General features: G+C 44.3%; 2 protein-coding genes across 3 annotated transcripts in view; one reads left to right on the top strand and one right to left on the bottom strand.

Annotated features, from left to right (window-relative positions):
• Window positions 1–25,605, top strand: part of slc5a10 (solute carrier family 5 member 10) — a 58,292-nt gene that overhangs the window by 16,478 nt on the left and 16,209 nt on the right. For both annotated transcript variants that reach the window (XM_034294163.1, XM_029122083.2), the window contains 4 exons: window positions 1,620–1,755; window positions 20,962–21,069; window positions 22,369–22,519; window positions 22,837–23,005. In XM_034294163.1, coding sequence (XP_034150054.1) covers window positions 1,620–1,755; window positions 20,962–21,069; window positions 22,369–22,519; window positions 22,837–23,005 — 564 coding nt within the window. The remainder of the gene's footprint in view (window positions 1–1,619; window positions 1,756–20,961; window positions 21,070–22,368; window positions 22,520–22,836; window positions 23,006–25,605) is intronic.
• Window positions 304–18,988, bottom strand: LOC105008027 (protein FAM83G). Its single transcript, XM_029122064.2, has 6 exons — window positions 17,585–18,988; window positions 15,082–15,249; window positions 11,201–11,325; window positions 7,540–8,032; window positions 4,102–5,037; window positions 304–860 (listed from the first exon to the last, which is right to left on the bottom strand). The coding sequence occupies exons 1-6, from the start codon at window positions 18,059–18,061 to the stop codon at window positions 492–494; spliced, it is 2,568 nt and encodes an 855-aa protein (XP_028977897.2). The 5' UTR covers window positions 18,062–18,988; the 3' UTR covers window positions 304–491.

The raw sequence follows: 25,605 nt of genomic DNA, 5'->3' as shown, positions 1-25,605 counted from the left end.
CAAAACTTTTTTGGAAAGGAAAGAAAAAAGTGCAGTGGTCTCTTAATTTTTTCCAGAGCTGTATATATATACCAGGTTAACGTATACCAAAGTGTGTGTGTGTGTATATATATATACACACACACACAGTATCTCACAAAAGTGAGTACACCCCTCACAATTCTGTAAATATTTGAGTATATCTTTGTGACAATACTTAAGAAATGACACTTTGCAACAATGTGAAGTAGTGAGTGTACAGCTTGTATAACAGTGTACATTTGCTGTCCCCTCAAAATAACTCAACACACAGCCATTAATGTCTAAACCGCTGGCAACAAAAGTGAGTACACACCTAAGTGAAAATTTCTGAGAATCATTTAGATAATGTACAGTAAATTCTTTGATCCAGTCTGAATAACTAGATGGACACGTCCAGAAAATTTTTACAAAACTTAGATAATCGTTCTACTTCCTGCTTGTAGTCACATTGGCCCAGAGTTCAGCCAATCTTAGCTGGCCTTCTTGTTGGCAAGCCAGCTTTTCTTCTGTGAGGCTCCATCCAGCCCCCTCAGTAGCGTGTTGCTTAGTTTAGAGAAAGGCACACCTCCTGCCAAATGGGATGCTCGTCGTATGGAGGCATCACATGGGACGAGCCCCATCCGCCTATCGGCACGGCGTTGAAGTGGCCGATTAGAGCGAGTCTCAGAAGGCTGCAGTGACTGGCCCTGCCAGTAGCGGTGTCCTCTAATCACAGTCCCCGATGCTCGTGGCAGACGATAAAAACTTCCTGGTTTGGTGATGACAACTTTAGCCCTTCCTCTCTGGCGTCCATCACGACCTGGCGACATTTGACCCGGTGACCCGGAGCTCTGAAACAACTTGAGAGGCAAGAGAGTGTGTGAGACATCAGATGACACTCAGTCTAATATAATTAATGTATGTGAGACTTCAGAAGACACTCAGTCTAATATAACTAATGTATGTGTGAGACATCAGAAGACACTCAGTCTAATATAACTAATGTATGTGTGAGACATCAGAAGACACTCAGTCTAATATAACTAATGTATGTGTGAGACATCAGAAGACACTCAGTCTAATATAACTAATGTATGTGAGACATCAGAAGACACTCAGTTTAATATAACTAATGTATGTGAGACATCAGAAGACACTCAGTCTAATATAACTAATGTATGTGAGACATCAGAAGACACTCAGTCTAATATAACTAATGTATGTGAGACATCAGAAGACACTCAGTCTAATATAACTAATGTATGTGAGACATCAGAAGACACTCAGTCTAATATAACTAATGTATGTGTGAGACATCAGAAGACACTCAGTCTAATATAACTAATGTATGTGTGAGACATCAGAAGACACTCAGTCTAATATAACTAATGTATGTGAGACATCAGAAGACACTCAGTTTAATATAACTAATGTATGTGAGACATCAGAAGACACTCAGTCTAATATAACTAATGTATGTGTGAGACATCAGAAGACACTCAGTCTAATATAACTAATGTATGTGAGACATCAGAAGACACTCAGTCTAATATAACTAATGTATGTGAGACATCAGAAGACACTCAGTCTAATATAATGTACTTGTGTTTCTGCATCAGGTTATTGTGCAGCGGTCACTGTCAGCTAAGAGTCTTTCCCATGCTAAAGGGGCGTCCATCTTGGCGTCCTACCTTAAGATGTTACCCTTCATATTCATCATCCTTCCTGGAATGATCAGCAGGGGGTTGTACCCAGGTAAATCCTCTATACACATATTACATTATGCTATGCCATATTCTGCAGTATTCCTCTATTTAATTACTGTGGTGATACTACAGTATTTACTGTAGTGTTTACTGTAGTATTTACCATAGTGTTTCCTGTATTGTTTTAATTTTTATTCTTTGATAGAGGGTTGGGGAATTTCTTGAAGAAACATACTGTATTAAAACTTAAGAATAAATGGTCCATAACCTGTATGGGGAAGTAGGGATGTTATCTGAATGGTCATGTTCAGTACTTCCGTTTCTCTATAACCAGCAGGGAACAGTGTTCTGCTGGTAAACATTAGATTTGGATACAAACAGCATTCTACAGTTCTACGTGTAAAACAGTATTCTACAGTACTGTGTATCACAACTTTCTATAGATATCACGTCTACAACAGGAAACGGTCACATTTCTGTAATGTAGAGCCATTTATTCACAGTACGAGACTTCCTGTTTGCTACCTAAACATTTGTATGATTTTAATTACATAGGATGTAGAACACAAATGTGTCTTTTGTACGATGCACTTCAGTCTGGACCTCCTGCCCAGGTAACAATTAGATTTAATTTGGTGAAAGTGTAGACCAGTATTCAGGAGTAACCTGGACATTTATGCTGTGAAACAGTTTCTAATCAAGCAGTCTTGTTTGCTGGGCCCAGAGGGTCTCCTATTTATAAAACCAATGAAGATTGGAAAACCTATGAATTAGGCATTTTATTTTAACTGTAGTTATTAATTAGCAAAGCAACAAATCAACTGACCACAGCCTACTATCCCTAAGCCCTTTTCATGTGGACAGTTTGACAGCCTAAAAACAATTACTTTATGCGAGGCAGACTCTTCCCACGGCCCAACATAAAGCTGCCTAATCATTCAATACTGAACAGGGAACTTTGTGTCAGGATATTTCAAAGAGTTTGTATAGCAGTAAGCAAGACCACATCGGCTCTGTAAGGAGGGCTAAGACAGCCGATAAACATAAATTAGTATAAGAAACGATCTTCTACATTTTCTAAAGCATGTATTGAGGTCCAGTGCTCAGTTTCCTCTCTAAAGCACTGTGAAATATACCGGCTCTGATGTCCAGGGGATCATGTTTGTTCTTTGTTACTTGACTGGAAATTGACTGGAAATTGTTGAAACCAGAGGAGAGTTTTTGCTGAAAGAGCCGGACTCCACGTGCCAGAAGAGCCGACCTGGGCCTTTATTAATATTACACTACACGCCATACCTGGGCCTTTTATTAATATTACACTACACGCCATACCTGGGCCTTTTATTAATATTACACTACACGCCATACCTGGGCCTTTATTAATATTACACTACACGCCATACCTGGGCCTTTATTAATATTACACTACACGCCATACCTGGGCCTTTTATTAATATTACACTACACGCCATACCTGGGCCTTTTATTAATATTACACTACACGCCATACCTGGGCCTTTTATTAATATTACACTACACGCCATACATGGGCCTTTATTAATATTACACTACATGCCATACTTGGGCCTTTATAAATATTACACTACATTTCATTATTCCCACACGCTTTTACATAAACAGTGAGGAAAACACACAAACCAAAATCTTGAGTCTTTGACAGATTCTCAAAGTCGAATCCGTTTGAGAGACTAATGCTGTTTTGTGAGTTTTGTACCAGAAATAAAAAGTACAGCTCACTTAATTAGTTGGCACACAGGTGGCTTCTCAGTTGCTTTCTCACCCTTCTAATGTTACAAGTTTTAAATGTCAGGTTTTCTTTGTCATAGAAACAGGATATACTAGGTATGGAATATTCAACAAATGCTTACTTGCCCTAACAACAGTGGAATGTCCAACGAATGCATTAAATACAATGTAAATACAAACTGAAATAAAGGCAAAATAATGATTCATTAAATCTGAGTACAGTATTTAGTGTTTATCAATTGAGTGAGTCTTTATCAAAGCATAAGCCAGGAGTCAGTATAGCTGTTTGTCTGTGAGCGTGTGTATATAGCTGTTTGTCTGTGAGCGTGTGTATATAGCTGTTTGTCTGTGAGCGTGTGTGTAAATAGATGTTTGTCTGTGAGCGTGTGTGTAAATAGATGTTTGTCTGTGAGCGTGTGTGTAAATAGATGTTTGTCTGTGAGCGTGTGTGTAAATAGATGTTTGTCTGTGAGCGTGTGTGTAAATAGATGTTTGTCTGTGAGCGTGTGTGTAAATAGATGTTTGTCTGTGAGCGTGTGTGTATATAGATGTTTGTCTGTGAGCGTGTGTGTATATAGATGTTTGTCTGTGAGCGTGTGTGTATATAGATGTTTGTGTGTTCTCTCACCTGTCCAATAAGTCTATATTGATGTGGGCGTGGCTGTTGGCAACTGCCGCGGTCCTGTGGTTGGTTGAGTAGAACCCCCCTGTCGTCTGATTGGCTACGACACCGAAGGTCCAGCATGCTCTGGGATAACCGCCCCATGATGTTTAACCCGTCTCCATGACGAACACCATCGGCCACCCTTCCTGAACCAGCTGTTCCCCCGTTGGCAAGTAGAGGGGGTTCCATTGTCTCTGCTTCGTTGCACTCATAGTACGAGTCGTCAGATGAGCCGTTGCCATTGGGGGTTTGGTCACATATCGCCACGGTGCTGCCGGCGTCGTCATGACTACAGTTTTTGTTGACACGACGACTGTGCCTTAGTTTCTTTTCCTCTCTCCCTTCCTCTCCCACTCGAGGAGGGGACTTGGTATCTATGTCTGTATGTGATTGGTTGACGGAGACAGGTGGTGTCCCTGATTGGCTATTAGTCCTTGGGACAAAGTTGACCTGTGGTTGGCCAGACTGGTGGGTGTGGGAGGGACTTATGAGGAGCTGTACGGTGCGAGGTTTAGGAATGGGCGGGGCTGATGAGGGTTTGACAAGGCTGGGTGGGGTACATGTGTCTTTGGAGGTGTGGTCACAGGTCCCTGAGGTTTTGGCTGGTGTTCGACTGTTGTCTTTGGGTTGGTTAATTTTATCTGGTTTGTCCAGCAGTTGAGGGGAGTTTACCTTTATCTGCTCTGGTGAATCAATGAGTGTATCTCTGGTCTGTGGAATGGCATTCACTGAGAGGGGTGTGGTCTCGGTGAGGGGTGTGGTCTCTGCTAGGGGTGTGGTCTCTGCTAGGGGTGTGGTCTCTGGGAGGGGTGTGTTATCAGGTTTCTCTGGCAAGGTGAATGGAGAGCTAAATCGGATGGCCTGGCTAGTCTCAAACTGCTGACTCCTCTGGAGATGTACCTGTTACGGGTAGAGGACAGAGGTTAGAAGCCAGTAGAAACATCCATCCATCCATCCATCATCTTCCGCTTATCCGGGGCCGGGTCGCGGGTGCAGCAGTCTAAGCAGGGATGCCCAGACTTCCCTCTCCCCAGACACTTCCTCTAGCTCTTCCGGGGGGACACCGAGGCGTTCCCAGGCCAGCCGGGAGACATAGTCCCTCCAGCGTGTCCTAGGTCTTCCCCGGGGTCTCCTCCCGGTGGGACGGGACCGGAACGCCTTCCCAGGAAGGCGTCCAGGAGGCATCCGGAACAGATGCCCAAGTCACCTCAGCTGACCCCTTTCGATGTGGAGGAGCAGCGGCTCTACTCTGAGCTCCTCCCGGGTGACCGAGCTTCTCACCCTATCTCTAAGGGATCGCCCAGCCACCCTGCGGAGAAAGCTCATTTCGGCCGCCTGTATCCGGGATCTTGTCCTTTCGGTCATGACCCAAAGCTCATGACCATAGGTGAGAGTAGGAACGTAGATTGACCGGTAAATCGAGAGCTTCGCCTTGCGGCTCAGCTCTTTCTTCACCACGACAGACCGATACATCGACTGCATTACTGCAGAAGCTGCACCAATTCGTCTGTCAATCTCCCGTTCCAGCCTTCCCTCACTCGTGAACAAGACCCCTAGATACTTAAACTCCTCCACTTGAGGCAGGCACTCTCCACCAACCTGAAGTGGGCAAGCCACCCTTTTCCGACTGAGGACCATGGCCTCGGATTTGGAGGTACTGATCTTCATCCCCACTGCTTCACACTCGGCTGCAAACTGTCCTAGTGCATGCTGAAGGTCCTGGTTAGAAGGGGCCAACACGACAACATCATCTGCAAAGAGCAGAGACGAAATTGTGTGGTCCCCAAACCTGACACCCTCCGGCCCCTGGCCTAGAAATTCTGTCCATAAAAATTACGAACAGAACCGGCGACAAAGGGCAGCCCTGCCAGAGTCCAACATGCACTGGGAACAAGTCTGACTTACTGCCGGCAATGCGGACCAAGCTCCTGCTTCGGTTGTACAGGGACCTGACAGCCCTTAGCAAAGGACCCAGGACCCCATATTCCCGAAGCACTCCCCACAAGATGCCGCGAGGGACACAGTCGAATGCCTTCTCCAAATCCACAAAACATATGTGGATTGGTTGGGCAAACTCCCATGAACCCTCCAACACCCCGTAGAGCTGGTCCAGTGTTCCACGGCCCGGACAAAAACCACACTGTTCCTCCTGAATCCGAGGTTCTACTATCGGCGGTATTCTCCTCTCCAGAACCCTGGCATAGACTTTCCCGGGGAGGCTGAGAAGTGTGATCCCCCTATAGTTGGAAAACACCCTCCGGTCCCCCTTCTTAAAAAGAGGGACCACCCCCCCGGTCTGCCATCCCAGAGGCACTGTCCCCGACCGCCACGCGATGTTGCACAGGCGTGTCAACCAAGACAGCCCCACAACATCCAGAGACTTGAGGTACTCAGGGCGGATCTCATCCACCCCCGGTGCCTTGCCACCGAGGAGTTTCTTGACCACCTCTGTGACTTCAGCCCGGGTGATGGACGAGTCCACCTCTGAGCCCTCATCCTCTGCTTCCTCAATGGAAGACATGACGGCGGGATTGAGGAGATCCTCAAAGTACTCCTTCCACTGCCCGACGACATCCCCAGTTGAGGTCAACAGCTGCCCACCTATACTGTAAACAGCGTTGGTAGGGCACTGTTTCCCTCTCCTGAGGCGCCGGATGGTTTGCCAGAATCTCTGGCCAGTAGAAACAAGGATCGTAAATTACACAGTGTGCCCTAACAATTAGGATTGCTGTCTTCAAACACTGAACATTGAGATCTGGCTATAATTTTTTATTGATTGGTGTAGACGGAACCTCATGTTAATACTTAGTTTGAATATTGGATGAGAGCATCGAACCCCGTAATATTGGCATAGCCAACAGCAGTTTTGAAATACTTTTATAGTGTAATCATTTCATCATTTTATCAGTGACATAAAGCTGGCATGTTATCGAATAGCATTTCTAAAATATATTTTTTCAGGTTGTTTAGCACCGTAGCAAAAATATACAACCCCCCTATTATCAGCCACAATCCCCTGTAAACCCCAGACAAATCAGTCTTCCGGAAAGTTAAGTGTCTAATAGAAAGTTGCTTACCTTCCGAGAAAGAAAAATATACCAATTAAAAGTGACATGATATCTGGTCTGTCGCGCAAGTTGAATGTCACGATTTGCCTCCATACATGACATTTGTAGTCACAATTCTACCTTGCTGGTAATAGTAGAGTAACAACACTTTACTGATGGTAGTAGTTAGTAGAGTTGAAACACTTGCTGGTAGTAGTTAGTGTCACAACACTATTGCTAGTAGTAGTTAGTAGAGTTGAAACACATTTCCTCTGGTAATAATCACAACACATTTCCTCTGGTAATAATCACAACACATTTCCTCTGGTAATAATCACAACACTTCACCACCAACCTGTTGGGGACGGGATGCGTCTCTCACGTTGATAAATCCAATCACGTCGCTGGGAGGGTCAGGCTCAGGCCATGTGGGCAGGTAAGGGATCAGGTATGCCTTCTCCAGGTTAGCTAGTCCTGGATGGAGGGGCTGGGGTTCCACTGGCTCTCTGCCACGCTTTAGAATTCGGCCTGGTGGATTCTGGGTAGAGTTCTTGTTGCTGGATTCATTAGCGGAGCTAGAAGGGCTAGCGTTGTTAGCTTTAGCCTGTGCCGTGACCAGGGCATATTTAGGATTGATCAGTTTCCTAGCAATATCTGCGGAGATTGGGGTTGGGGCTGCAGTGGGGGTGGGGTCAGGGATAGGCTCCTCCTCCAGTGGAACCTTGGTGAGGGACACACCCCTAGAAGTCATGTACAGGTCACGGAACTGTTTGTCGAAGGTCTCGACTGCCTGACCACTAAGAACTGTGATCAGGTTACGGTCCAGACGGGATGCCGACCATGTGAAGCTGAAGGGAGATAGCACTCAAGTTTGGTTCCTTGTACTTTTTTGGCCAGCAACACAATGTAAAACACTTCTTTTAACAACAGTGTCTCATCACAGCAACACAATGGGAAATTGAAGATCCAGATATGTCTTAGCAAGCTAGTTTGGTTGTTTTCATGCTATTTGCTCAAGTTAGCAGAATTACCGCCTTTGAGGTCACACTCACTTGACCTTATGACTTATGACCCTGGTTCACTTGAGGCTCTGGACAGTAACCACTAGTTTGGGAAACCCTGTGTTCGGCTAAACTCATGAGTGTTCCTGCAACATGTACTAAAGGGCTCTGAGGTTAAATTGACTTGTGCTAGTAAATACTGCTGTCAACAATCCTGTCTGATACCCTGAGATAAAATAAGAGCGGAAATATAGAGTTAAACCTGCAGCAGACCACCATAGATCACCCTACACCAGATTAGACTACCCTAAACCAACTCAAATCATCCTACACCAAACTAGACTAGCCTAAACCTATTTACACCCTCCTACACCAGATTAGACTACCTGAAATCATCTTACACCACCCTAAACCAAACTAGACTAGCCTAAACCAATTTACGCCATCCTACACCAGATTAGACAACCGTAAACAAATGTACACCACCCTACACCATATTACTACCCCAAAATCAATTTACACCATCCTACACCAGATTAGACTAGCCTAAACCAAATTACCCCATCCTACACCACCTTAGATCACCATAGGCTACCATAGATCACCCTACATCACCTTAGATCACCATAGGCTACCATAGATTACCCTACATCACCTTAGATCACCATAGGCTACCATAGATCACCCTACATCACCTTAGATCACCATAGGCTACCATAGATTACCCTACATTACCTTAGATCACCATAGGCTACCATAGATCACCCTACATTACCTTAGATCACCATAGGCTACCATAGATTACCCTACATCACCTTAGATCACCATAGGCTACCATAGATCACCCTACATCACCTTAGATCACCATAGGCTACCATAGATCACCCTACATCACCTTAGATCACCATAGGCTACCATAGATCACCCTACATCACCTTAGATCACCATAGGCTACCATAGATTACCCTACATTACCTTAGATCACCATAGGCTACCATAGATTACCCTACATCACCTTAGATCACCATAGGCTACCATAGATTACCCTGCATCACCTTAGATCACCATAGGCTACCATAGATTACCCTACATCACCTTAGATCACCATAGGCTACCATAGATTACCCTACATCACCTTAGATCACCATAGGCTACCATAGATTACCCTACATCACCTTAGATCACCATAGGCTACCATAGATTACCCTACATCACCTTAGATCACCATAGGCTACCATAGATCACCCTACATCACCTTAGATCACCATAGGCTACCATAGATTACCCTACATTACCTTAGATCACCATAGGCTACCATAGATCACCCTACATTACCTTAGATCACCATAGGCTACCATAGATTACCCTACATCACCTTAGATCACCATAGGCTACCATAGATCACCCTACATCACCTTAGATCACCATAGGCTACCATAGATCACCCTACATCACCTTAGATCACCATAGGCTACCATAGATCACCCTACATCACCTTAGATCACCATAGGCTACCATAGATCACCCTACATTACCTTAGATCACCATAGGCTACCATAGATTACCCTACATCACCTTAGATCACCATAGGCTACCATAGATTACCCTGCATCACCTTAGATCACCATAGGCTACCATAGATTACCCTACATCACCTTAGATCACCATAGGCTACCATAGATTACCCTACATCACCTTAGATCACCATAGGCTACCATAGATTACCCTACATCACCTTAGATCACCATAGGCTACCATAGATCACCCTACATCACCTTAGATCACCATAGGCTACCATAGATTACCCTACATTACCTTAGATCACCATAGGCTACCAAAGATTACCCTACATCACCTTAGATCACCATAGGCTACCATAGATTACCCTACATCACCTTAGATCACCATAGGCTACCATAGATTACCCTACATCACCTTAGATCACCATAGGCTACCATAGATTACCCTACATCACCTTAGATCACCATAGGCTACCATAGACCACACTTGACCAATTTACAACACTTCACAATAATAAGCTACAGTTTATGACAGAGGTGTTCAATATCTGGGTCTTAATGTTTTTGGTTCTACCTGATAATTAATGGGTAACCAGGTCTTACTCAGATTAGAGGGGAACACTGCAAGAAGGCAGTGGAGTTGGTGGGGTTTATATTCTATGTTCAAACAGCTGGGGTCTAACCCCAACCCTATGTTCAAACAGCTGGGGTCTAACCCTAACCCTATGTTCAAACAGCTGGGGTCTAACCCCAACCCTATGTTCAAACAGCTGGGGTCTAACCCCAACCCCGTTGCTAACAAATGTATAAAAACAGTCTTCAAATGACAAAGATTTGCCTGGGCAGGTTGTATTAATGTCATATGTCTTCACAGTCCAGTTTTTAATTGGATGTATTTTACCTGGGCAGGTTGTATTAATGTCATGTCTTCACAGCCCAGTTTTTAATTGGACATACTGTAACTAGGCAAGTTGTATTAATGTCATATGTCTTCACAGTCCAGTTTTTAATTGGATGTATTTTACCTGGGCAGGTTGTATTAATGTCATATGTCTTCACAGCCCAGTTTTTAATTGGACATACTGTAACTAGGCAAGTTGTATTAATGGCATATGTCTTCACAGCCCAGTTTTTAATTGGACATACTGTAACTAGGCAAGTTGTATTAATGGCATATGTCTTCACAGCCCAGTTTTTTATTGGACATACTGTACCTAGGCAAGTTGTATTAATGGCATATGTCTTCATTGCCCAGTTTTGCTCCTTCGACTTTATTTTGTTCTGAAAAACTGTCCAGTCTATGCTAAGAAATGTAGTAAGTAATAAGTAGTAATGTACAACAATGCAAACACATTGACTATTTGTCAAAAATTAAAGATGAACGGGCTGATTCAAATCAGATAAAATAAAACATAGATTTAAACTCTCTGTATTTTAAAATATTGTTGCATTAAACAGATCTTTTTAGAGATTACTGTATCTTTGAAGCAGGTACCTGTATGATCCAGACAAAGCCTTGTCTCCATCGATCAACATGTATCTCTGACTGAGAGAACCTCGGACCTTCTGGGCCGACCGTGTGTAGAACTCAACCCCTTCACTGCACCGCACACGCAGGTTCTAGAACAGAAAGAACACATTCACACACAGGTTCTAGAACACATTAATACACAGGTTCTAGGACGTGTGTTTGTTGTGTCAGGTTGGGGTTTTGGCAGGGGTTGTGTGTGTTGGGAGGGGCGTGTCAGTAGAGGGGTGTGGGCAGGGGTGTGTGGGGGGATGTTGGGTGATGTGTGGGGGGGTGTTGGGTGTAGGGAGGTGTGTGTAGTGGTGTAGGTGAGTTGGGTGTAGGGGTGTTGGGTGGTGTGTAGGGGTGTTGGGTGGTGTGTAGGGGAGTTGGGTGGTGTGTGTAGGGGAGTTGGGTGTAGGGGAGTTGGGTGGTGTGTAGGGGTGTTGGGTGGTGTGTAGGGGAGTTGGGTGGTGTGTGCGGGGGAGTTGGGTGGTGTGTGCGGGGGTGTTGGGTGGTGTGTGCGGGGGTGTTGGGTGGTGTGTGCGGGGGTGTTGGGTGGTGTGTGCGGGGGATGTGTGTGTAGGGGAATTGGGTGGTGTGTGCGGGGGTGTAGGGTGGTGTGTGTGGGGGTGTAGGGTGGTGTGTGTGGGGGTGTAGGGTGGTGTGTGCGGGGGTGTAGGGTGGTGTGTGCGGGGGTGTTGGGTGGTGTGTGCGGGGGTGTTGGGTGGTGTGTGCGAGGGTGTAAGGTGGTGTGTGTGGGGGTGTTGGGCGGGGAAGGGGTTGGGTAGTGCGTACAGAGTTTTGTTTCTTTGATTAGGGTGTGGAATCGGGTGGGGCAATGTCCTGTGGGTAGCATTTCTCTGCCAAAGAAAAATGTCCCTGGAGCACTAAGACCTATAGAATGAAAGAACAGAGACAGAGAGGGAGGAGCGGAAGAGAAAGTGGGGGAGGGGGGATGGGGGAGAGGGGGGCTGGCGGAGAGAGAGTGGGAGATGGGGGGGGTGAGAGAGGGGGAGTGTAGGGGATGGGGGAGAGGAGGAGAGGGAGAAGGTAGAGGTGGTAGTAGGGAAAGAGGTAAATAACATCTGAAACCTTTTTAAAGACTATTTAAAATAACTTTACAAGCCCACATTCCTACCGCTGCCATTGGAGAATAATGCATCACAAGTTGTATTATTTATCTTCATTCCAGCACTGACTTTGCTATCAACTACTTTAGACTTACTGGGTCAGTAAGAATTAGTTACAACTACTACTGGGTTAGTAAGATGCAGTTATTACTCCTACTACTGGGTTAGTAAGGTGCAGTTACTACTACTACTATTACTACTGGGTTAGTAAGATGTAGTTACTACTACTGGGTTAGTAAGGTGTAGTTATTACTACTACTACTGGGTTAGTAGGACGTAGTTACAACTACTACTGGGTTAAGGTGTAGGGTGTAGGGCTGCACAATAAAAAAAAATATATAATCGAAAATTGCGATACTGACATGCAATATCCAAATCACCAACTATGCGATTTTCAGTTCCAAAAAAAGGGGAATGACATGCACTTCACGCGAGACAACGGGCATGCATCGTACATCCGTAATTCTTTTCTTGCGGGTGGTGTAGGTACTTTTGTAGATTACTTAAAAACCTTGACTAATTTTGTTTAAATACTTGATGGATTGTCAATGTTAGTTTGAGTTAACACTGCAACTGTTAGTGAAGTCGTCTGCTTCAAGTTAGCAAGTGGCACCAAGATATGTTGTCCCACATCCACAACAGCAGGTTTATCAAAATCATGCAGCCCTAGTAAGGTGTAGTTAATATTACTGGGTTAGTAAGGTGTAGTTAATATTACTGGGTTAGTAAGGTGTAGTTAATATTACTGGGTTAGTAAGGTGTAGTTAATATTACCGGGTTAGTAAGGTGTAGTTAATATTACCGGGTTAGTAAGGTGTAGTTAATATTACCGGGTTAGTAAGGTGTAGTTAATATTACCGGGTTAGTAAGGTGTAGTTAATATTACCGGGTTAGTAAGGTGTAGTTAATATTACTGGGTTAGTAAGGCGTAGTTAATATTACTGGGTTAGTAAGGCGTAGTTAATATTACTGGGTTAGTAAGGCGTATTTAATATTACTGGGTTAATATTACTAACTACACCCCTAAGGTGTAGTTAGTATTGTGTAGTTGTAACTACTACAGGGTTATAGAAAGGTGTAGTTAGTATGGTGTAGTTGTATCTACTACAGGGTTATAGTAAGGTGTAGTTAGTACAGTCTAGTTGTAAATACTACAGGGTTATAGTAAGGTGTAGTTAGTACCACGATGTTAGTATGGTGTAGTTGTAACTACTACTGGGTTATTGTAAGGTGTAGTTAGTACAGTGTAGTTGTAAATACTACAGAGTTATAGTAAGGTGTAGTTAGTACCACTATGTTAGTATGGTGTAGTTGTAACTACTACAGGGTTATAGTAAGGTGTAGTTATTACTACTTAGCTGGGTGGTTGTCCGACTTAGCCATCTTAAAAAATGAGCCAATGCTGCTAAATGAGCCAATGCTGTTGATTGAAATGTGTGAGCGTATGTGTGTGTGCGCGTGTAATTGTTTGTAGCAGCAGTTAGGAATGTGCTAAATGTTTATCTGGAAGACTAAAACACTTATACTGAACCACTACAAGAGTTTAGCTGCAGTACTAGTTCATCTGTTTCCAGGCAGACAGACACAAAGACAGGCTGGCAAACACAGACAGACACAAAGACAGGCTGGCAAACACAGACAGACACAAAGACAGGCTGGCAAACACAGACAGACACAAAGACAGGCTGGCAAACACAGACAGACACAAAGACAGGCTGGCAAACACAGACAGACACAAAGACAGGCTGGCAAACACAGACAGACACAAAGACAGCCTGGCAAACACAGACAGACACAAAGACAGGCTGGCAAACACAGACAGACACAAAGACAGGCTGGCAAACACAGACAGACACAAAGACAGGCTGGCAAACACAGACAGACACAAAGACAGGCTGGCAAACAGCCCATAAGACCACGGGGCTTGCTGGTAGTCAGTCCACCTCCATGTAGTCTCCAAATGGAACTTCTATCACAGCCATTACATTTTTGCTGGAATAATGTGGGAAACAGAACATTTATTAACGGTTACTAACGTTTATTAACGGTTACATCTATTACTGTAGATGGTTGTCCATAGAATAACACTTGAATAGCTAACAACTACGCTATGTGAACTACGCTATGTGAACTACGCTATGTGAACTACGCTATGTGAACTACGCTATGTGAATACTGAAGCCTGTAGACAGTGAAGGTTTAATCAGAACAAATCCTAACGCCTAATTTGTTTTGTCTGTGGTGAGGATGGAACCCTAACCAGTACGCTTTAACAATGACCAGTCAGGCAGGCAGGCAGTCAATCAATCTTCTTGGCCGGCTCCGCTTATGCGGTCCGGCAAAAACTACAGACAGACAGACAAAAAAAACAGGTAGGCAGATTACAGGCAGACACACACAGACAGATAGGCAGACAGGCATGTAAGTAGAAAGGAGGGTCGGTAGGAAGACAGACAGGCAGATACGTAGACAGACATGCAGGTAGGTAGACAGACAGGCAGGTACGTAGACAGACAGGCAGGTACGTAGACAGACAGGCAGGTACGTAGACAGACAGGCAGGTACGTAGACAGACAGGCAGGTACACAGATAGACATGCAGGTGGGATGGGCGGTTTGTTTAGGTAGGAGGGGTTTGTGTTTCTTTTGTAATTAACACAAGCTTAAACAGGCACAGAACAAATGCTTCCAACTATTATGAATGAATGGTGGGGTTGTTTGTATTGGCATGTGATACCTTGAGGTGTCCTCTGTGCATTTTAGCTCTGGAACACATATCCAGGAAGCAGGTGACTGAGGCTGTGTCGATAATTATGTAAACAGGAAGTCTTCTCCTATAAGCTGCATCCAGGAGGTCCTTATAGATGTCAACATCACTGAACTCATCCATTACCACTGCAATCACCTGGAAAACACACAGTCATCATCCATTACCACTCTTATCACCTGCAGAACACACAGTCATCATCCATTACCACTGCAATCACCTGGAAAACACACAGTCATCATCCATTACCACTGTTATCACCTGCAGAACACACACAGTCATCATCCATTACCACTACTATCACCTGGAGAACACACACAGTCGTCATCCATTACCACTGCTATCACCTGGAAAACACACAGTCATCATCCATTACCACTGCTATCACCTGGAAAACACACACAGTCATCATCCATTACCACTACTATCACCTGGAAAACACACACAGTCATCATCCATTACCACTGTTATCACCTGCAGAACACACAGTCATCATCAATTACCACTACTATCACCTGGAGAACACACACAGTCATCATCCATTACCACTACTATCACCTGGAGAACACACACAGTCATCATCCATTACCACTACTATCACCTGGAAAAAACACACAGTCATCAGTAGTGCACAGACATAAATTGGTCAAGGTCTGAAACCCTGACCCTGTTAGCCAATCACAGGACTTGGTGGTTTGGGAATGAAACGATCACAAATGTATCCCATTGACATTTCAGCAACATTGTTGATTATCGTGCTTTCAAATGATAAATAGGTAAAACAATCTTTGTGGAAAACCATTCAAAAGATTACAAATATCTGTGGGATAGGATGGTCGTAAGAACATGTACTTCTGAGAACACTGACATCATGTCCTCTGTACAAATAAAAGTAGTGAACTAATAACTTAAATAAAATATTTCCTAAGATTTTATAGAATCAAGATCATCCTTTGTGGTTTGACTGGTGTGTTGTGAACAGAAGCCAGGCAGGCAGTGATCTTTGTTTCCTAAAATCTTCACTTTAGCAAAGACGTCCTTTGAAAGTGTTGCTTGGACTGATGAAGGGTTGTAGCTACAGTGTTGTTGGGTAAAAATGTGTCAAAGACTGTCAACAAAGAAGCCAAGCACTATAGGAAGCTGGAGCTCAGATGTTTAGTTCTTTGACAATAACTATGGGCAACCAGCTCAATGTCATACATCTCTAGGGATGATTAACTCTGAGATATTTCTTTGTTTCATCCAAATAGAAGGTTAGGGTTATCTACTAATACATTTAAAGAGGGTTGACAGTGTAGGAACAGACACACTGACATACCAGGACACTCGTGGGGGGGTGTCTGTAGAGACAAAAGGAGGCGCAGTGGGTTTGGCCTAGCGTTTTGACTTGCCATTAATAAATTGACTGTCTGTTGTAATATACAAATTAAAGGAAAAACCAACATACAGTGTCTCTGTAAGCTGTTGGGCCACAAAACACCAGAACAGCTTCAAAGCATCTTGTCATATATTCTATGAATATCTGAAACTCTACTGGAGTGATGGAACATCATTCTAATAAAAGATATTCCCTCCTTTGGTGTTTTGATGATGGTGGTGGAGAGCCCTGTCTAACAGTTTGTCACTTGCTTGAATCCCTCTTGGGATTCACTTGTCAGTGTTTATCTTGGGAGCGTTTTGAATTGATTCAAGTGAGAAGGGAGCAAAATCATTTTTCTCTTAGCTTCAATTCAACATTTAAAATCACAAAGGCTCTAAAGCATTAACAGGTTTTGTCAAGAGTCCACTTACGTCCAAAATGATTATAATGTTCACATTTTACTGTCAAAGCTCAATAAGAAACCATAAACCTGTATTATGGGATGGGAGGCGCGGCTGCAACTCATGACATCAGTATCTCTGGAAATCTAGAGACATTGCCCTGAGCGCGGGTTCAAACCCAACCCATCGCTCTTCTTGCAAAAACTCAATATTTCACAACATTCCAATAAAACTAAATATATACACAGAAAATGTAACACAGTATCATACATTTTCACTATTTATGAAGGTGATTGCTGCTCCACAATGCCTGTAAGAAAAAGGTAATTGCAAAAAAATGTCATTAATCACCAGAGATTTTTTTAATGTAGATTCAAAGTACTCAGCAATGTTGGTGAAATGTGTCTAGGAACACAAAAACGGGAAAGAGAGGTGGAATCAATGAGTCAGTCAGGACGAGTAGAGGCAGGCCTCAATCAGACAGATGCATGTATAACAGGACTCAGATATGCTGAAGAGATTGTAGCCTAGAGCTACTCACACTGATGTCAAAGTCTAATGATAAATCTGATCATTATGTGTCCTATATTGCATGTACAGGAGCCATTAGTGCTAAGTATGATGTATACATTTATAGTATGAATGTAACTTAGTTATAAATCAGAGAGTAAATGGGCTGTCAGTCAGCGCGTGTGGGACAGCAGTAGCCTACCTTTTGTGCCTGTGCGATTGACTTCCGGACCACCTCCTTGATGTGCGTTTGTCCGTCAACGGGGGGCTGCATGTGCACGTTGACGCGCGTCACCCCGCGGTATGACGCAGCGTCAGGCCATCCTAGGTCTAGATCCGGTATGGACCCTTCCGACCGGTCCGGCCAGTACTGTAAGGACAACGGCCCTTCGCCCCCTTCAAACTCCCGGGGGCTAGTCGCGCCGGGTTCGGGCTTTAAGTGCTCGCTACCGGGTCGGTAGTCTTCCACATTGCGCGCCACCCGTTCGATCTCCGGTTCAGACAAGAAGTGTCGGAGGTCATGGTCACGGAGAAAACTGTTAAAAGCCGTGCGCCCCCCATTGATCAGTGCCTCTAAAGCGAGCCGCTGGTCCTCGCTGTAGAAAAATTCCGGTTTGGACTCGGACACGCGCAAATTAACATGGTGTTCGTCCAAACACTGTAGTTGAGACAGAGCCATAGCGCAATACTGTATTTAATCACCGAGAATCCCCGATGGACGAAATAATCAAATATTATTCCGAATGTTCCTGAGGTACAGTCCCAAACTGTTCAAAATGTCCGAAGAGTTAGACGGTCAGCTCATGTTGCATCACCGTGCATAAACTTCCCGACATCTGTCCAGTATTAGTCAGAAGCAGCATATAAATCCTACCGGAAGTTCTCGTAGAGTCCGTGCTTCGCCCAGGTGTTTTAAAACAGATTAAAGATGCCCTGGACCAAACGGTGTTAGCTGCTGAATAGGAGCAGTATATGTGAGATCATCAGCCACATTAAATGTAGCTCAACCCACGTTTCATGTTACACAAGGCGGAGGCGCGCACACAAACACGCACAGACACACCTCATTCACAGGTAAACCGGGACTCTCCACCTCTGCACGCCCTCCACGTGACCGCTCAAGCAAATTCTATCCCGTTCAGATCGAGCACCCGGGCCTAGAATATGTGGGCGAACTGTGTGTGTCAGTGTCTGTGTGTGTTTGAGTCAGAGGATCTGTTCAGACAGCAGTTTCTTTAAACCAGCAGCAGGATGTGGATGACTCGTTTAACTATTCTGATCACGCGACCCTTTAAAAAAAAAAGTCTGTCTGCCGTTAACTTATGTTAGCTTATGTCCTTTTCGTGCTCTCAGTTCTGTTTTCTTGGATAGAAATTCCAGGTTCCCGTTTCGGTTTTTACAGAAAACGGTTAACATTTGAAGCAGGTTCGAGACAATACTCCGACGAAGTTTTCAGGTCTTTACCCAGGCCAAATAATTCCCATTCCAAATGAACTGTTGGCTTTATAAATCGTTAATTAATCACGATTCTTGGAGGTCCAGCCGGCTTTTCACCCTGAAGCACGAGCAGTGAATTAACTCGGTAACGGAAGCTGTTCTCGCCGGGGGCTGGAGGGCGGAGTGTCCGGTTAGAAGCTCAGGAAATACGAATAGAGAGAACTTAGAAAACACTAGCCCCGCCTCCTAGCCTCACAAACACACAACTGATAACAACCACTGTTCTGTACTGAATAATTTCATAAATTAACCCTCATTCTTACTAAAGGATCATAATTAATATTATTTGATCAATAACAGCTTATTATTTAGGGAAGCACGATTTGAACCGGTTTCATTCTTAATGGTTTCCTTAGGAAAAAGTGCTGTGCATTACCTCAGAAAATAGCAGCTACATTTTTATATTATTGTTTGACTAACAGCAGATGCAATATGAACATGCATTTCTTTACAACAATAAGATGCAACACTGTTAGCATGTGTTAATTAAAATTTCCTGTCCAGTGATATTGCTGAAAGTAAAAAGAAACATAAGAGAAAATAAATGCATTTAAGCATAAGTGCACATACCACCCCCCCAAAAAGTTGGGTCCGTAAAATGCAAATAATAACAGAATGCAATGATGTCCATTTATCCCTATAGTTACTTGGAAATAGTATAAAGATATAAACATATCAAATGTTGAAACTGACAAATTATATTGTTTAAATCCCTAAACTCTTAACTATTTTACATTGAGAAACATTCTTAAATTGTTGCTCTATTTGCCCACACTGTTTTCCCTGAGTGGTGAACCCCTCCCCAACTTTACTTCTGACAGACTCATCCTCTCTGGGATGCTCTTTTAATACCCAATCGTGATACTGATCTGTTGCCAATTGACCTAGTTAGAAAAGAAAAACAGTAAAATATTACACAACTTTTCCAGTATTTTGTTGCCCCTGTCTCAGCTTTTTTGAAACTTGTTGCTGGCATCAAATTCGAAGTGGGCATATATTTTTCAAGAAACTCAGTTTCAATGTCTCAGTTTCAACATTTGATATGTGTTTTTGTACTATTTTCTATTGAAAATAGGGTTTAAATTATTTGCACATCATTGTGTTCTGTTTTTCTTCACTTTTTACACTGTCACAACTTTTGGAAACAGGGTTGTACTTATACTATACAAAATAACAAATGACAACAAAAGAAATACAGAACAAACCGTTTGACAAACTTGATATACACTACCTGATGTAGACCACCTGACATAGACCAGCTGATGTAGACCACCTAAAATCACCTGACATAGACCACCTGACGTAGACCTCTTGACGTAGACCACCTGACGTAGACCAGCTGATGTAGACCACCTAAAATAAACCACCTGATGTAGACCACCTGACATAGTGTGATGGCAATTTCTAAAATCCAAATAGTTCTATGAAAATGGTAGGTAAGACAGGAGAAATCAATTGCGCAATAAATGGTTTTAATCTTGCTTGCAAGGAGAAAGTATACAGGTTACAAAGTAACGGTGGATAGTTTCTAAATAAAAACATCATTTCGACAGTATTTATTACATAGGAAAAAGGGGTGTGGTAAGATGCTGCCATCTGTTTCATGTCAATCAAACACCTTTCCCTTTGTTCTATCACACACGTCAAATGCTATCTTCCCCCACCTTATCCTTCCTGCCATAATGTTTACTGTAGTGTTTACCCAAAGGGGCCAACTGACCTTACTGCCCCCTTGCTGTATCTTCTCCTATCCTGTCCTAAAACCCATTGATCTCCATCTGGACAGACAATAGATGTCCCCAATGCAAATACCAGGTCCCACACATTCCTGTACCTATCTTAACAGTGGGACTTAGTTCTTTAATCAGTTAGAATACATTGTGCATAGAAATTTCCACAACACATAGACCAGCCCAAATTTACAGACTCAACCCTATAGAACCTCTGGCATCATCCATGTTGAAAGGCAAAATGTGTGTATAAACACCAAGAAGCTTCCATAATAAATGGTTGTACATTACTGTGATATATCTATTTCTAATATCTAATTGTCTGGATGAAACCTTTGTGTGTGTGTTGCAGACTCTGTGGGGTGTGTGGATCCTGAGGAGTGTGTGAGGGTGTGTGGAGCGGAGGTGGGCTGTTCCAACATCGCTTTCCCCAAATTAGTCATTGAACTTATGCCCAGTGGTGAGTTTAGTGTGTCTGTGTGTGTGTACATATGCCCAGTGGTGAGTTTAGTGTGTCTGTGTGTGTGTACATATGCCCAGTGGTGAGTTTAGTGTGTCTGTGTGTGTGTACATATGCCCAGTGGTGAGTTTAGTGTGTCGGTGTGTGTGTACATATGCCCAGTGGTGAGTTTAGTGTGTCTGTGTGTGTGTACATATGCCCAGTGGTGAGTTTAGTGTGTCTGTGTGTGTGTACATATGCCCAGTGGTGAGTTTAGTGTGTCGGTGTGTGTGTACATATGCCCAGTGGTGAGTTTAGTGTGTCTGTGTGTACTAATGCCCAGTGGTGAGTTTAGTGTATCTGTGTGTGTGTGTACTAATGCCCAGTGGTGAGTTTAGTGTATCTGTGTGTGTGTGTACTAATGCCCAGTGGTGAGTTTAGTGTATCTGTGTGTGTGTGTACTAATGCCCAGTGGTGAGTTTAGTGTATCTGTGTGTGTGTACATATGCCCAGTGGTGAGTTTAGTGTGTCTGTGTGTGTGTACTAATGCCCAGTGGTTAGTTTAGTGTGTCTGTGTGTATGTACTTATGCCCAGTGGTGAGTTTAGTGTATCTGTGTGTGTGTGTACTAATGCCCAGTGGTGAGTTTAGTGTATCTGTGTGTGTGTGTACTAATGCCCAGTGGTGAGTTTAGTGTATCTGTGTGTGTGTACATATGCCCAGTGGTGAGTTTAGTGTGTCTGTGTGTGTGTACTAATGCCCAGTGGTGAGTTTAGTGTATCTGTGTGTGTGTACATATGCCCAGTGGTGAGTTTAGTGTGTCTGTGTGTGTGTACTAATGCCCAGTGGTGAGTTTAGTGTATCTGTGTGTGTGTGTACATATGCCCAGTGGTGAGTTTAGTGTATCTGTGTGTGTGTGTACTAATGCCCAGTGGTGAGTTTAGTGTGTCTGTGTGTGTGTACTAATGCCCAGTGGTGAGTTTAGTGTGTCTGTGTGTGTGTACTAATGCCCAGTGGTGAGTTTAGTGTGTCGGTGTGTGTGTACATATGCCCAGTGGTGAGTTTAGTGTGTCTGTGTGTACTAATGCCCAGTGGTGAGTTTAGTGTATCTGTGTGTGTGTGTACTAATGCCCAGTGGTGAGTTTAGTGTGTCTGTGTGTGTGTGTACTAATGCCCAGTGGTGAGTTTAGTGTATCTGTGTGTGTGTGTACTAATGCCCAGTGGTTAGTTTAGTGTGTCTGTGTGTGTGTGTACTAATGCCCAGTGGTGAGTTTAGTGTGTCTGTGTGTGTGTGTATTTGTAATATGTGTGTGTGCACTAGGTCTGAGGGGGCTGATGATTGCAGTGATGATGGCAGCTCTTATGTCATCGTTGACCTCCATCTTTAACTCTTCCTCCACGCTCTTTACTATGGACATCTGGAAGAAGTACCGCCCACACGCCTCTGAACGGGAGCTTCTATTGGTTGGCAGGTCAGTCCCTCACAGAAGAACAGTTACTGTTGTCAGCTGGTCAATCGTTCACTCTGAGCTGTCAAATATAAACATGCAAGTGATGGGAGTGGTGGTTTTCGTGTGTAGTTTTAAAACGGTGATAACTATTTGGCTTTGTACTACTTTTTCGCTATCAAATACATTGACTTACAACACATGGTAAAAGGCATTCAAACTGAATATCACATCATTTAATATTCTTTCATGGTGTGTTCTTCCAAAGGCCAAACCACTGTTGGAAGTTTCTGCATGTTGACTGTGTGTGTGTGTGTGTGTGTGTGTGTGTGTGTGTGTAGGATAGTTACAGTGATTCTGGTCGTGATCAGTGTGGTGTGGATTCCAATCCTGCAGTCTGCAAGCAGTGGACAGCTATATGTTTACATCCAATCAGTGACCAGCTACCTTGCTCCACCTGTTACCGCTGTCTTCTCATTGGCGATCTTCTGGACCAGAACCAACGAGCAGGTAATCACCCTTTTAATTTCGTAGTTGCTTAAATTCAATCTGCTTCAACATTCTACTTCTTCAGCGTTTTTAGACTACAGCAATTGTGGGGCTCCCCATACCAGTATCAAACATGGGGCTCCCCATACCGGTATCTAAGATGGGGCTCCCCATACCAGTATCTAACATGGGGCTCCCCATACCTGGTTTCAAAGATGGGGCTCCCCATACCTGGTTTCAAAGATGGGGCTCCCCATACCAGTATCAAACATGGGGCTCCCGATACCAGTATCTAACATGGGGCTCCCGATACCTGTATCTAACATGGGGCTCCCCATACCGGTATCCAACATGGGGCTCCCCATACCGGTATCTAACATGGGGCTCCCCATACCGGTATCAAACATGGGGCTCCCCATACCGGTATCAAACATGGGGCTCCCCATACCGGTATCAAACATGGGGCTCCCCATACCGGTATCAAACATGGGGCTCCCCATACCGGTATCTAACATGGGGCTCCCCATACCGGTATCAAACATGGGGCTCCCCATACCGGTATCAAACATGGGGCTCCCCATACCAGTATCTAACATGGGGCTCCCCATACCAGTATCAAACATGGGGCTCCCCATACCAGTATCTAAGATGGGGCTCCCCATACCGGTATCCAACATGGGGCTCCCCATACCAGTATCAAACATGGGGCTCCCCATACCAGTATCAAACATGGGGCTCCCCATACCAGTATCTAACATGGGGCTCCCCATACCAGTATAAAATTTGGGGCTCCCCATACCAGTATCAAACATGGGGCTCCCCATACCAGTATCAAACATGGGGCTCCCCATACCGGTATCTAAGATGGGGGTCCCCATACCGATATCTAAGATGGGGCTCCCCATACCGGTATCTAAGATGGGGCTCCCCATACCGGTATCAAACATGGGGCTCCCCATACCAGTATCAAACATGGGGCTCCCCATACCAGTATCTAACATGGGGCTCCCCATACCAGTATAAAATTTGGGGCTCCCCATACCAGTATCAAACATGGGGCTCCCCATACCGGTATCAAACATGGGGCTCCCCATACCGGTATCTAAGATGGGGGTCCCCATACCGGTATCTAAGATGGGGCTCCCCATACCGGTATCTAAGATGGGGCTCCCCATACCGGTATCCAACATGGGGCTCCCCATACCGGTATCTAACATGGGGCTCCCCATACCGGTATCAAACATGGGGCTCCCCATACCTGTATCTAACATGGGGCTCCCCATACCGGTATCAAACATGAGGCTCCCCATACTGGTATCTAACATGAGGCTCCCCATACCGGTATCAAACATGAGGCTCCCCATACCGGTTTCTAACATGAGGCTCCCCATACCGGTATCTAACATGGGGCTCCCCATACCTGGGTTCAAACATGGGGCTCCCCATACCTGGTTTCAAAGATGGGGCTCCCCATACCTGGTTTCAAAGATGGGGCTCCCCATACCTGGTTTCAAAGATGGGGCTCCCCATACCTGGGTTCAAACATGGGGCTCCCCATACCTGGGTTCAAACATGGGGCTATGTTAGCACAGCTTAAAACTGTTGTGCTGATAAAAGAAGAAATTAATCTGGCCTTCTTTAGACTAGTTGAGTGTCTGGAGCACCTGCAATTGTGGGTTGGATTACAGGCTCAAGATGGCCAGAAACAAAGAACTTTCTTCTGAAACTCGTCAGTCTATTCTTGTTCTGAGAAATGAAGGCTATTCCACGCAAGAAATTGCCAAAAAACTGAAGATCTCGTACAACGCTTTGTACTACTCCCTTCACAGAACATCTCAAACTGTCTCTAACCAGAATAGAAAGAGGAGTAGGAGGCCCCGGTGCACAACTGAGCAAGAGGTTAAATACATTAGTGTCTAGTTTGAGAAACAGGTGCCTCACAGGTCCTCAGGGAGCTTCATTAAACACCAGTCTCATCGTCGACAGTGAAGAGGCGATTCTGGGATTTCGGCCTTCTAGGCAGGATTGCAAAAATAAAAGCCATAATTCAGACAGTCCAATAAAAAATAAGATTAGGATGGGCAAAAGAACACAATATTGGGGGGAAAAAGTGTTATGGAAAGACAAATCTAAGTTTGAGGTGTTGTTGCTTGATTGGAGCCAATTTTCTCCTAAAGGACAATGACCCAAAACACAGCTCCAAACTACGTAAGAACCTTTTAGGGAAGAAGGAGTCAGCTGGTATTCTGTCTATAATGGAGTGGCCAGCACATTCACCAGGAGATCAAGCAGTCAAGCAGGAGATCCTCAGTCGGAAAAGGGTGGCTTGCCAGGTCCCTGTACAACCGAAGCAGGAGCTTGGTCCGCATTGCCGGCAGTAAGTTCCCAGTGCATGTTGGACTCCGGCAGGGCTGCCCTTTGTCGCCGGTTCTGTTCGTAATTTTTATGGACAGAATTTCTAGGCCAGGGGCCGGAGGGTGTCAGGTTTGGGGACCACACAATTTCGTCTCTGCTCTTTGCAGATGATGTTGTCGTGTTGGCCCCTTCTAACCAGGACCTTCAGCATGCACTGGGACAGTTTGCAGCCGAGTGTGAAGCGGTGGGGATGAAGATCAGTACCT

The sequence above is a fragment of the Esox lucius genome, chromosome 9 (assembly GCF_011004845.1).
Source record: "Esox lucius isolate fEsoLuc1 chromosome 9, fEsoLuc1.pri, whole genome shotgun sequence".
NCBI lineage: Eukaryota > Metazoa > Chordata > Actinopteri > Esociformes > Esocidae > Esox > Esox lucius.
Note: the sequence above shows the minus strand (reverse complement) of the source record. Positions and strands in the feature narration are given on the sequence as shown.